The sequence below is a fragment of the Pipra filicauda genome, unplaced genomic scaffold (genome assembly GCF_003945595.2).
Source record: "Pipra filicauda isolate LSUMZ 115617 unplaced genomic scaffold, ASM394559v2 scaffold116_size3395265_pilon, whole genome shotgun sequence".
NCBI classification, from domain to species: Eukaryota; Metazoa; Chordata; class Aves; order Passeriformes; family Pipridae; genus Pipra; species Pipra filicauda.
In genome coordinates this window covers 709,777-723,498 of record NW_024103618.1, presented here as the reverse complement: position 1 = coordinate 723,498, position 13,722 = coordinate 709,777, and the positions used below count along the sequence as shown (strand labels likewise).

Here is a 13,722-nt window from a genome sequence, read left to right as displayed (position 1 = left end):
ATGAGAGTCATATATAATATTACAAAAAATAAATAGCTGTAAATAGTATTTTTTTTTAAAATCTAAAATACTTCTGAAAAACATTAATTTCTAAGCATTCAGATATGGCCACAATTTTTCTTAATTGAAAGTAGAAAAATGAACTTGGTTTAAAACAATACTTTATTTGATATATATATATATTCTTTAAAAATTACTTACATTATTTTTGGTAACAGTAACAAGAGAGGATATCTTATATACCACTTTTCAATTAATATATCATAATTCACAGTAGCAGCAGATTAATTCCTCTGTTACAACTAAAGAAAGTAAAGCATCTTTTTTGTCACTTCCACATTATCATGAGCTTCTACAGAAAGATTCTCTTGAGTTTGTGGCTTTAAGGTTTGCTGTTTTAATTTAAGACAGTTCAAAGCAAAGATCTGTTGCAAAGGCTATTTATTGATATGTACAATCATTTCTCAACCAGAATGTCAAATTTTGAGCAGCTTCACTTCGACTTTTACCAGTCCAATTACACCATAGATGATCAGGAGGAAGGCTGCAACAGCTATGGGTCTAACGAAAACTTCTCTGGAAGCATAAAGTAAGTATAGGTGTTGTTACAGCTTCCCTCTTCAGCATCTGACAGTTCCAGGGCTGGCTTTGGGGCTTGCAGGAGCAGGAAAGGACTTCAAGTGATCATCTAGACTTTCCCAAGAGAAGAATACTTTTTACTGAACTTTTCTTTTTAAGGGATGTTTTTTGTGCTACTTTTAGAAGAACTGATATTACAGGTTTTTTACCTAATGGGAGTAACTGAGTTTCATGTTATTAATGTGAAATGTAGGGCACATATTGCAGGAAGTTCTTTAGGATGCTTCTCAAATTCAAGAAAAAAAAAATCAAAATATATGGCTCTTTCATTAGCAGTATGGACATATCTGAGGAGTGACACCAGGCTGCTGGGTGGAAAAGTCAGGAGTGCCTGAATTTGTGGGTGCCCTCACAGCTCCTAAATTCCCTTTCCCCTCACCTTCAGCCTGTGGGTGCCTGCACTGTGCGTTGCCTGAGCTGGGTGGGTACAGAGTTGTTGTGATGGGCTGAAGAGTGCTGGCAGGCTGGCAAGGAGCTCTGCCTGGTTTCATAGAGAGTTGTAGCGAAGGAAAGCCATGCCATGGTCAGCAGCTCAGCTCTCACTAACCACAGCAGGTATTGTGTCCGGAAAATTTCCGTGTTCCCCAAATTGAAAATAGGTGAAAAATAGATGCTACATAGTGAGTAGCTTTAAGATGTTTCTCATTGCACTTATGTGTTTTGCTTGGTTTGCTTCTTGTCCTAGGAGCCAAACAGGAGAGCAACCTCCAACTGGAGCTTTTGCCCCATCCGATATGCTTCTGTCCTCTAAGAGTTACACAGGTCAGATTTTGCAGCCAACGTACAGTCCCGATACTCTCTCTCATCTTGGTTATGCTGATGGATTTGACGAGGAACCTCCTTTGCTAGAAGGTAAAAAAGAAACCCATGGACAACGTGCATGATTCCTGGAAGTGCATCTACTTTTCTTTGCCGGCTATTGGCCATCACTAGAGAAACTGCAGCAGAGCTGCCAAGCCTGACTGTGTGAGCTTCAGCCAACAGCTCCTGGCCCCTAAACCTACATTTTCTTCTTGAATTCACCATGGATTCATTCAACCTTATGACATATAGGGCATATACTTTACCACCACTAGATGACAGCATAACAATAAGTTTTGCATTCACATTTCCAAATCTTTTTTCCCACTCTATGTTTATCCTGCATACATATTGGAAAATCTATAATTAATAAATACTGATAATCCTCCTTTTTGCATATCTAGTAATAAATGTAATAGTTTGAAGATGCTAAGTAGCTTGTTTCAGAGGGAAACAAATTGAGAAAGCTGCTTTCAGCTGCAATTAGTTAATCATTTAACTATACAAACAATGTCATTCTTTATGACAATTGAACCATACTAATGTTAGTGGCTGATTTTGTAGTTTGCAAAAGACTTGTGCTGCATTAAAAAAAAAAGAATTGGAGAATTTGTCTGTGATTATTTCAGCATAATGTGAAAGGAGCATATTCAGCCTGCTGCTTTTGCATACTGGGAGGCAAGTGGAGTTTTTACTACTTAAAAGGTGCTACTACTGCCTTAAAGCCAGAAAGATCACTCTGATACAGGTAACTAGATCTCTGCCTCTAAGACCTCCAAGCATTTATCTCCCCATGCAGCTCACCCTGTGAAAAAGATGCTGCAATATGACTGCTTGTGATCCCCAAGGCTTCAGAGATGTACCTATCTATGTACACATAGGTCTGACTAAAGACACACATTTTAGTACAGAATAGCTTTATTTATGTAATGTTTTGGCTGAGCTCAAGATGATGGAGAGGTGGAACAAGATAAAGACTTGGCTTTTCAAAAAGAACTAACACATTGTCAGTCTTAATGCTGCCAACTCTGGCACCAAGTCCTGAGCCTAACTTTTCCCTTACTGGAGAATCTCAAGGAAGTTGATTACTCTTGCAAGCTGAAGTGTTTTCCAGAAGTTATAAAACAAATCTTTGCCCCAGTAGAGTTTGTGGCAGAATTCCCATCAACTTTAATGGGAAAGAATTTTGTTCTGTTTTCAGGGATCTCAGTATTACTTTTTAAATGAAAAAAAAAAGTTTTTAAAAAACACTGTACAATATATTATTAACTTGCCTTGAAGGGACAAATGTCATTTTTAAGTGCCTCTGGCAGTTCAGAGTTAAGACACATTTCTTGTCAGATTTACCAGAATTAAAAAATATCTCTCTGTCCTTAGTGTTCTTGAGTATCTTAAATTCTGCAGCTGCTGTTAATTAACTTATTTTTCAACATCTAAGCTGGTGTGGCATTAAATATATGTGTTTTAAATATAGGAAAAACAAATATTAACTCAAAAATGCTGAGGGCATTTTTTGGCTCATTGCCTAAAGTTTGATTTAATAAATTAATATTCCAATTGAGAATCAGAGCTGACTCTCAAACATGCTGGGTATACAGCATGTTTCTACTAAGAATATGTTATCCTACAATATTATCTTCATTAAAGCAATTAATTTGTTTGCGGTTTTGTGATATCTAATGCGTTTCTGTGAAAGTGTTGTTTTCTTGTGAGCAATTAACAATCCTGAAATTTCTTGTTGCAGAACTTGGGATCAATTTTGAGCATATATGGCAAAAAACATTAACAGTTCTAAATCCAATGAAGCCTGCAGATGGCAGCATTATGAATGAGACAGACCTCACCGGACCTATCATTTTCTGTTTGGCCCTTGGAGCAACATTGCTGATGGTAGGATGTGGTTGAAATCTTCAGGGATTTCTTTTCCAACAAGCTAATGCCTAGGTGATAATGCATATGAAGTTGCAGAAGATGTAATACTGGCATAAAAGGAGTCATGTGCTGCCATTTGTTCTGAGATTATGTGTTAAAAAGTCTCCTTGCTTTGAAAGTACCTGCATTAAGTTTAAATGTAATGAAGAAGTAACACAGGTGAAGTGATATATTACTTCCAGTGTTACTTCCAGTGACAAAAAAAGACTATACCATTTTTGGGGTGGGATTTAATATGAACAAAGGACAGCTCTGTGCCATGTATAACCTGGAGAAGCTCTGAACACCCAAAGCATAGCAGTACGTGCTAGATAAAGACCTAACAAGGAGTTTTTAAAGTAGGTAATAAAAAGACATAGCAGACCAGCCCCGTTTTTCTAACACTCTTGACACTGTTTTGAAATTATCTTCTTTCTATGTTATTTTAGGGAGTGCAGAGATATAAAAAGAGTATCTTTATATAGCAAGAATAATTGGAAAAAAAGAAATGAAAACAATCTTTTTCTTCAAACTTTCCTTTCTCCTCAAATTTGCAATAATTTCCTATAAATTTTAATAGTACTTCCTTAGTTTATATTTTTTTTCTATATTGTCTGCTTAACAAAATATGGTAGCCTGTATTTGACCTTCTGTTTTATGAATATAGCTTTCCTACAGGAGGGAAGTTTAACAGGGATTGTGCAGTTCTCTGAATTCATCTATTTATCATTGACAACAGGGGGTTTCCAGTGTTGCTGAAGTACAGCTCTGATTGTTGGCAGTAATTCATCAGACAGGGGTAAGGTGGGACCACCCTAGGAAGGGCTTTACTGCTCTGCAACTGAGGTGAGAGAAATGGGTCTCTAATTCTCCATTTCCTCTATGATAAATAGTGTTGAATCAGAAGATTCTTGAAAATTCTTACTCCATTGTCAGGGCGGTACCTTGAATGTGCAAACCACAATATAAATGGCAAGTATTATTATTATTATTTATGCCCGTATAAAAATAAAAATATTTTATAAGGGTGGAAGATGCAGGAGGAAAGGGAATAAAAGGAAAAGAAGACAGGAAGCTAGAGAACACAGGCTATTTTCCACATGGAGAAATAAAGATATGAGAGTAGTAAAAGGAGAAAGTTGAAAAGCTAAGAGAAAGAAATAATGGAAAAAAAATGCTTCCTGTTGATTTTTCTTCCTGAATAGCCAACAATTCTAATGAATACTAGACTACTATTATTGAAATAAAGCACTTATATTTATTCTGCGGTATTAAGCATTTTAAGTGTCACCAGAAAACTAACTTCAGTGCTCCAGATTTAGGCCAACAGAACTCCTCTGATACAATCCAATGTTTTTCTGCCATAACTTCACAGCAGTAAGTGTATGGATTTTCCATGTGCCATCTTGGAAATTTGGGCTGCTTATTTTATCTCAGATGCATTTGAATACTAAAGTGGCTGTTCAACTGTGTAAACCATCCTTCTGTATTTAAATAAGTCTCTTCTAATAGCACCAGGAACAGAATTTGGTTGAGACCTTGTTTCTGAAACAATGTATACATTTTATTTAGTTTCAGGGTTTTAACTATGGAAAATTATGCAGATATTCTTCAAATGGTAGCAGCTCTTTCAGAGAGAAAGAGAAAAGGGCTGTTAGCGCGGCAGCAGGACTTGATCTTCCTTATGTTGGTATAACAGGGCAGCCCAATTGTAGGAGGAGAAACAATGACAGCACAAAAGTTAGCAGAAGGCTGTCTCAGCTGCTTTGCATTTTACATAGTCATTTGTATGAAATCAGACTTCCCCATCCACTTCAGATAAGGATAGTAGTACCCACTCCAGGCAGATGCAAACAAGCACACAAAGTCTGACTTTCTCCTAACCTTGTTCCTTCCGCAGGACAAATTTAGCTCTTTCCATTCATCAAAGCCTGTCAGACTAATCAAGCCTGATTCTGGTTTTGCTTACATTCCTCTGAACTGGGAGTATTCCTGTGTGTGTGAGTCAATATATTTACATATGTTAAGAAAGATGGCTAAAATTGGAACCAGCATGTTCAGCTGCCTATCCGCCCTCCGCCCTTGCCCCACCAACCAAACATTTCACCAAGTGGAGATTTCAGGTAGCTGCTGGTGCTAGTGCTCCCTTCATATCTGGCTCCGGAATTTCTTAATCTTAAACTAAGCTGATAAATAGTGCTGTGTAGAATAATTAAATACACTGAAACAAAGTCTAAAATATAGCTTGTAGTTGTTGCACCTGTTTGAAACAGCACTTTTCTTAGCTGGTCTATAACAAAGGCTGCCCCAAAATGTTATGGGTGCTAAATTTACTACAAATTATTAATGACCGAAATTCTAATTGATAATAATCTGAGGTGGTATTGCTCTCCCAAAATATCTATAGCTATCATTAATTTTTTTTGTAGAAGCAATTTTTCCTGATTATTTTATACCACTAGTATGCAAATGCCGGCAGAGGATTCTGTGTCTAAATAGGAAGATTTCTTACCCTGTTAGTTCAGGAATAGATTATTCCTTATGTTGGAGGACAGTGATGGGGAAAAGCCCAACACTCAGAATGTTGCAAGGATACAGGCAGCCTGGCTGTACCTGTCTTAAACATTGAGGACTGGAACCAGATGAGAGCTCAGAAGTGAACCAGTTCAATTTGCAAACAGGATAATGTTGCTGATGTAAAGTCAGGTCTTATTGACTCAGTCTGCGTTTCACATAAGTGTGCATGGCTGTCCAACCAGAGCTGGTGAGCTGTCACCAGCCTGCAACATTAGGAATTTCAAGTTGTGTCATCACTAAGCTAGGCCCTCTCCACTGCATTGCTTTACGTCTGTCCAGCTCAAACACTGCTGGCATCCAGTGGTCAGTTTCCACATTGTGGTGGGGGAAAACAGTTTTCCCCCTGAAGTTATAAAATGGTAAAGCCCTAGGGGGTGGAGACCCTTAAGGTTTGAACCAATGAGCGCTTTTGCAAAATACAAACATATCACAAGCAGACCAGAAAAGAAAGGTGATGTTGTTGTAGTTGTTGTTGGAGAAGTAGCCATGTTGTAGAGCCACGAGGAGAAGCAGCAACAGCCCCACTGGGGCAGGGACTTGGAACAGTGTTAAACTGGGCCAGGTTTTATAGCTGAGAGCTGAAGGAGTTTTCTCCACCATGAACAGCAGAAGCAGTGGCAAAAACAACACTAGCTGGAGAAAGTGGCAGAGAGCCAAGAGATAAGAACTGAAGAAGCAGCAAACGAGTATGCAGCCGAGCAAGAGACACAGAGTTGTCCGAGAGATGAGAGCCAGCAGCAGAGAGAGAACTAAGCTCTACAGAGACAGAGTTTTGGGGTAAGAACTGAACCAAAAACCCCCAAACTCCTTGGAGACTTCTCCTAGAAGGGAGGGGTGAAGTGCAGCAGGACTGCAGAGAGGAGCTGAGAAGCTCAGGTGTCCTGGAAGCTGGACCAGGACGGCCAAAGGAATGCAGAGGAGGGCTTTCCGCCCCCCCACTGCCTTGAGACAGAGCACAGAAGCTCCGTAGGGGATTTGAATCCCCTGAAGATAGGGACTGTCACGAAGACCCCTGCGCTTCGTGGTATGACGTAGTGAAGTGACCCTTGTCCCGGTGAACACAGCCTATGGAAGAGAAGACCCTCACTTGGAGACAAAGGACCATGAGGGCTTGAATACCCCCCTCCTGTGTACTGGCAGAGATCCAGCTACAACTATTGCATGAAGTCAGATAGGCTGCTGCCCTGAAGACACTGCTGCTCTGAGTGGAAAGGATCTTTTCCTTCTTCCCTCCTGGACTTTTATTTGGAGGGGAGAAGAGATTTGATCCATTGTAAATATTTTTATGTCATGGTAGAGATAGTTAAGATTCTGTGTGTAATGTATTGTAATATTTATTTTGTACAGTCATTGTAATATATAATCCCTTCCACCCGTTTTGAGTCTCGTGTGGTGTCTGGAAAACCCATCTCACACTGGGCTGAGATGTAGGAGGGGGTTTAAACTAGGGAATTGGATTTTGGGGCTCTCAAACCATGACACGCCATGCATGGATAGAGGAAGAGGGGCCAGAGAAGAAGGGTCCTCAAAGTTGATTTCCCCCAGATTTTATTAAAATGTATGGATAAATAAGGTGATAGGTCTTCTTAATCCTCCTTAAGCACCATGCAAGGTATACTAGCAAATATCACAAAACATGAAAAAATGCAATGTTTCCAACTAATCCATCACAAGAGAATCCAACCATAAGCCACAAACTGACTAGAAAACTGAGACCATCTGATAGTTTTGATTCTCATGTGGTTTATCATATACTATATACAATATATAGTGGGCAATATATAGATATGTTTGTGTCTGTGCACAAACACACCTGTGTTTTAAATGTGTACAGACATGTTGTTATGTGTCAGAAAGGTGATACATAGCAGCCCTTCATTTGAGAAGTTTATTCCATAGTCCTGAGTCAATAGTTGAGTTCCAGGTAAGAGCTCTGTCCTTCACAGGTGCATGCTATCATTAATATACAAAGTTCCAAGACAAAACAAACTTTATTTCTGATTTATGAATGTTTTTGTGATGTACAGATGTGAAAATGACGATATTGCATAGCCAGCAATCAGTATTTAATTTGTTAAAAGCTTGAAGAGAGAGCAAAAAATATTCAACAGTCTTTTGTGACTGTTTTGTTTTGGGGAGTGAACAATGCACTTATGCCCGGAGGTGATCATTCAAACTGATGGCAGGAGATGAAGGAATTGGTACTGCTGTGCCCACAGTTGCCTGTTTTACTAGCTTTGTGTATAAATTAGAAAACATCAAGCTCTACCAGGCTGGTGCCTTTCACAGGCACTACATTCACTCAAATGAATAAAATCTGGAAGGAAAAAAAAGCACCTGGGATTTTTTTTGTTCGTTAGAACAAGAAAAAGAACACAAGCTGACAGTAACTACTCAGGTTTATGTTGAAATGAACATGTTGTATTGATCTAAGCACAGAAATGTGTCTTTCTCATGGTAGTGAAAGGGAAAAATGGTCACATTCATCCTGAAAACCAGCATATTTTAAGCAAAGTTTTAGTAATTTTTTGCCGACCTGTTTAAAGTTGGAGGTTTGTAATAAAATATAAACCATATCAAGTAACCTGAGTCATAATTTACTTAGGACAGTTTTTCACAGCCCCATATACACCTGTTGAAAAGATGTTTCTTGAGACTAAAAAGAAATTATTAAAATGTACTTTCCATAATTTCTTCTCAATTTGTTCCTTCAGTTTGTAACTTCCCAGTTATACCCTCCCAAGCCTCCCAACCAATTCCTGTCCCGCTCAGAGCCCAAAGAGAGTAAGACTGAGAATCAGCCTTGTAATTTTAAGTTAGCAACAAGCACATTCTCTCAATTGTACCTTTAAATTATTTTTATGCAAAAATCACCCAAAAGTATCAGCTGTGGTTTATGACTGAACTAATATAGGTGAAGCGGAGAGAGAGTGTCAACAACAAGAAGTAACAAACCTAAACCTAATTCTGTCTTCTCTCACTACTTTGTGATCACTTGCTCAGTTCTGACAATTAATGCTTACTCATATTTATTCCAGGCAGGAAAAGTTCATTTTGGCTATGTGTATGGCATGAGTGCCATTGGGTGCCTTGTTATGCATGCCCTGCTGAACCTGATGAGTGACTTGGGAGTCTCACATGGCTGTGTTGCAAGTGTCTTGGGCTATTGTCTGCTGCCCATGCTGATCCTGTCGTCTTCTGCAGTTATCTTCTCACTACAGTAAGTACCAGTCTATCACAACAGGAATCCTATGGAAAATAGTAAGTTAGAAGACTGGTGTTGTGCAAAACATTTTATAAATGGTTAGGTAGGGAATTTTGGCTTCTGAAACTGTAAAGCATAACACCATTTTTTGTGTCTGTGTAGATGGAAACAGACAGAAGTGTTTGAGAGGGTTGGTATACATTCATTTTAGTGTGAGTCCTTAATCCATCGCTTCTCACTTGGACTGAGAGTGCTGATAGATTTTTGCAGTAACCTCAGATGTGCCTTTTGTTTCACAGAGCCAACAGTGACCGAAGTCAGGTATCAATTTTAAAAGTGACTGCTGTACTTTGGCTTTATGTAGCTGGTTCTCCTGTTTCTTTATTTGTTCATAGCATCAGACCTCTCATCTTTATGTTTCCTTGCGTACACCGACTTCTGTTGGGCAGAATGAAATAATCCTGTAACCCTTAATGATTTGGACAATTAGAACAAGTGTTTAAGATGTAGTAGAGTTGTATACTCTGAGGTATAGCTGTGATGTAATTGCAAACCTGAAAATAACCAAATACTTTGAAATACCACTTGTGCAGTGGTGTATTTATCTGTCCACATATGGAGGATTGTTCAGTTACATGTCTATGGATAGGAAACTTTTTGACAAACCTCTCTTTCCTCGTCATTTGGTTAGTCCTTTGAGATACAGACTGTGTTTACCTCCCTGTTCACATACAGTAAAGTACAAGAAAATTCCAGATCTTGCATGAAGGCATTGAGCAGCACTTTTACCTGTTTTTAAAGTTATTAATGGTGGTTTCCCTTCTTAGACTTTGTTATTCTCTGACATTTTTAACTCTTCAATCTGTAATGTATGGGACTTGGCAGCTGATGAATAAGAAAGTGCCTCTGTTTGTTTTCTTTGGAAAAGCAGTATATATATATATATATATATAAATATAATTTTCTAAAGGAAATTATGTAGCAGAATGAAGATTTTTTACACAATTCTTGTTGCATGTTTCTGGGGAGCTATGATGGCTTAACATGACCACATTCCATGTATTAAAGTGTTTCTGAGCTGTCCTTGATAAGATGGATAGTAGTGACACTGAAGAAGTCATTTATTCTCTGTTCTCCTACACTTCCCATATTTTCTTGATTAACCTGTTTAATAATCCAGCCTAATAAAATGTGCAGACACATAATCGTAAGACAGATGGGGTGAACTCCAAACCAGCTGTTACAATTGTGCAGGGTACTGTTGTCTGTACAAGGAATCCCCCATCACACACTACACATTTGTAAAATGCTGCAAATTTGCAGACATATTTTGAAAAACTATAAATGCTATATTGTGATAGCCTTTAAAAAATTAAACTGTTATTTCTAAAATGGGTTGATAATGTTAAGTACCTATCGACAGGATTCTGCAGTCCTTTCTCATTTGCTATATGAAACTGCTTGAACACAGCAAGTACCAAGGTTAACTATTGCAAACATGCTATTAAAATTAAGTGGCAACTTTTAAATCCAACATACACTTCACTATTTTTAATTTAAAAGCTTATTTAAAACGGTAAAGACAGTGACACATTCATAGGAGTTTTTTAGTATTTGTAAAAAATTTTATTTCTATTTCAAAATTTAAAGAACTTACCTCAATTTTTTTTTCACAGAAAATATACCTAGGATAATGCACTCATCCATTGCAAACATGTAGCAATAAAATAATTCTCAGTTTTCATGATTAGCTATTTCACTGTAACCAAATAAGACAATATATGCAGCATTTTGGGTGCTAAATAGCACCAAAGAGAAAACTTGCATGGAACTAGATTTGTTTGTGCCCCATCTAAGTTGTTATCATGTGTAAGCCCAAGTTGATTAGACCATCTTTCTGGGAGAAACATCAACAGACTTTTTTCCTGGAAAAAAACTGAAATTCTTTACTGTCAAAGGCCTAAGCAGAAAGGTCAAGCTATTTCCTTAACTAAACACTGAAGGAAATGAATGTAAGAGTGGAGAAAGAAATTCTTAGACCCAGCCAATGCAAAGGACCCATTTGGTGAGAGCATCTGCAGGATGTGAGAGAGAGAGTAGTAGAAAGGGTCTGCTCACATCTGTACCCCCATCTCAATCTCATGCCACTACAGCCCCAGTCCTCTTGGTCACTGTGAGCATGGCATCTGCTTTTTGCCCTTCTCCCATGCTAGAGGATTTGACCTCACGGACGTACCAGACAAAAACTCTCTGCCAATGACATGTTAAATTGATGTCTGAATTTTTAAGTGCACACAGGTATCTCTTGGTTCCAATATGATTTTATGTCACCTTTCCATCCTGCTCTCTGCCAATCCTGGAACAAACCATAAGAGGCCATTGGACTTCAGTCCAAGGCAGAGCATCCACAGCTCTAAATTGTGCTGCCTTGTGATAGTCCCCTAAAGAGTCATTATGCTAGTTGAAAATGGTCATTGCACAGTATGTTGCTGTTGCATCCTATCCCTCTGCCAGCATGGGTACCTGCTGAAAGAGCCATCCATACTAGCTCTGAATTTCTGTCTCTCTGTTTAGATGAGCAACTTAGCATCTTCTCTTGGAGAAGAGGCCAGAAACTTGCTTCACAAAGCTCGGTGTAATTTCCCTGAATGCCACCGCATAGGTTTAAAGAACACTTAAATTGATGGTATTACATCACATTGTCTTTCATGGTTTATTTTTAACATGTTGAAGTTGCAATGAGGTGCTGAGTCACTGTAAAATCAATTCTCTCCTTCCTCCCTCAAAGTCCCAACAGCTGACAACACCAAGTACCTCACTGGCCTGGAGACTGGATTGCTAAGGAATGAACTATTTTATGTGATATGATTGCATTAAGTAAACTAAGTCAATTGCATAAGGAGAGCTTTACTCATCATGGTTTAGTTGCAATCATAATATTAGTGGAGATGATTTCTGATAAAAGGACCAACGTAAGTATACGCAGTCTGTTTCTCCCTTCTGGATCTCTTATGGTGATGCTTTGGAAGAGTGGGGCACCAGGAAGGCCCTTAGAAACTAGCAGAGATTCATTTTTTCTCAAAGTTCTTGAAACAGTGAAAGTGTGTAATGCAGCTGATCTCATTGTGTACTTCAGCAGTATATTACGCACATGATCTCATGCATTTTACAGAAGCAGGCTGCAAATAGACTGAAAATAAAGCATATGTGAATCATTATTTATTGGTTAGATTTCGTTCATACAGGGTTTAATAGTGAGCCCTCTGTAATCTGCAGGAGAATTTCAGTGGGCTTTCAACCACAGTCCCATAATCATAGTTCTCCAGACCACTCTGCTCCTGAGAGGTTGCAGAACGTAACTTCAGAAGGGTCCAGCTGTCACCAAGGGACAGTGTGGAAAGTCACCATTCTTTCAGTGTGCAGAAGGATGCCAGGATGAGCATCCTCTTTTTCCTCTGTGGTTCTTTTCCCATTCCTTACTTTATGCTCCATTTGCTCCCTGTTTTAAAAGGCCAGTAGAGCTTTTTCCTGGCAGACAATCACCGCCTTTCTGCCCATTCAGCTGAGGTGTGAGTCTTTAAGAGCCTCCTCTCAGAGTCCAAGGCACTCTTAAAATTTGTGTTATGCATTACAAAAATGCAATCTCCAATCTCTCCAGGTCATCAGGATTCCTGATGGAAGAGTAGGTCTGTAGTGTCATTTTAGAACCAAACAACTTCTACAAGCTGATTTTGGCTAAAGCAGGATCTTTGCTAACTCTAATATTACACTTTAGCTGCTGCATCTGCTGGAGTCCCAGAAGATTTATTTCTAAATGCATTGCCCTCTTAGAAGTACTTCTGATGATGCTTTTATCCATGCTGATGCTTTTATCCATGCTGAAGAAATTACTTTTTTGTTTACGATTACAGTTTTAATTTGTTCTTATGCTTGACTTTCATTATGATAGTCAGTCCTTGGTTCTTCCAGTGACTGTTACCTTATCAACAGCAAGCTGATAGACATGAACTTGAGTTCATGTAAGATTTGATGCTACTTTTGATAATATGTGGACTCTGTCATGTTTCTTTTGTGTTTTGTTTTTTTTTTCCTCCTAGGGGGATCCCAGGAATTTTGTTAGCTCTGTTTATTATTGGATGGTGCAGTCTGTCAGCCTCCAAAATTTTTACCTCTGCACTGGCTATGGAAGGACAGCAGCTACTGATTGCATACCCGTGTGCTTTACTTTATGGACTTTTTGCACTTCTAACGGTTTTCTGAGATGTATTTTCTGGTAGTCTTATTAAAGTCTGTTCATGGCTGTAGGAGGGGGAAGGGGTTATTTATTAGATTCAAGTTATTTTTAGTTTGTCTAGAGTTGCATTAAGTTCCATTAACAAAATTAGATTCTATGACTTACTGATTTTTTCCTAATGGCTTATAATGAAATAAAAAATCAAGTTAACAGGTAGATGGCCACAATAATAGTATTTTAACAGTCTTACAGCTTAAGAAAAAAAAATGTATTGAGAAGGAAGTAAAAATGAAAAAATATGAAATAAATTATAATTAAATGAAAAATTCTGAGTGTTTATAATATAATACATGTA

At 38.3% G+C, this 13,722-nt stretch overlaps 1 protein-coding gene across 1 annotated transcript; it reads left to right on the top strand.

Annotated features, from left to right (window-relative positions):
- The first annotated feature begins 473 nt into the window (after positions 1–473).
- YIPF7 (Yip1 domain family member 7) lies at positions 474–13,393 on the top strand. The gene is made up of 5 exons (XM_027717752.2): positions 474–589; positions 1,325–1,491; positions 3,185–3,330; positions 8,967–9,148; positions 13,231–13,393. Exons 1-5 carry the CDS (start codon positions 474–476, stop codon positions 13,391–13,393), a joined length of 774 nt encoding a protein of 257 aa, XP_027573553.1.
- The last annotated feature ends 329 nt before the right edge of the window (positions 13,394–13,722 follow it).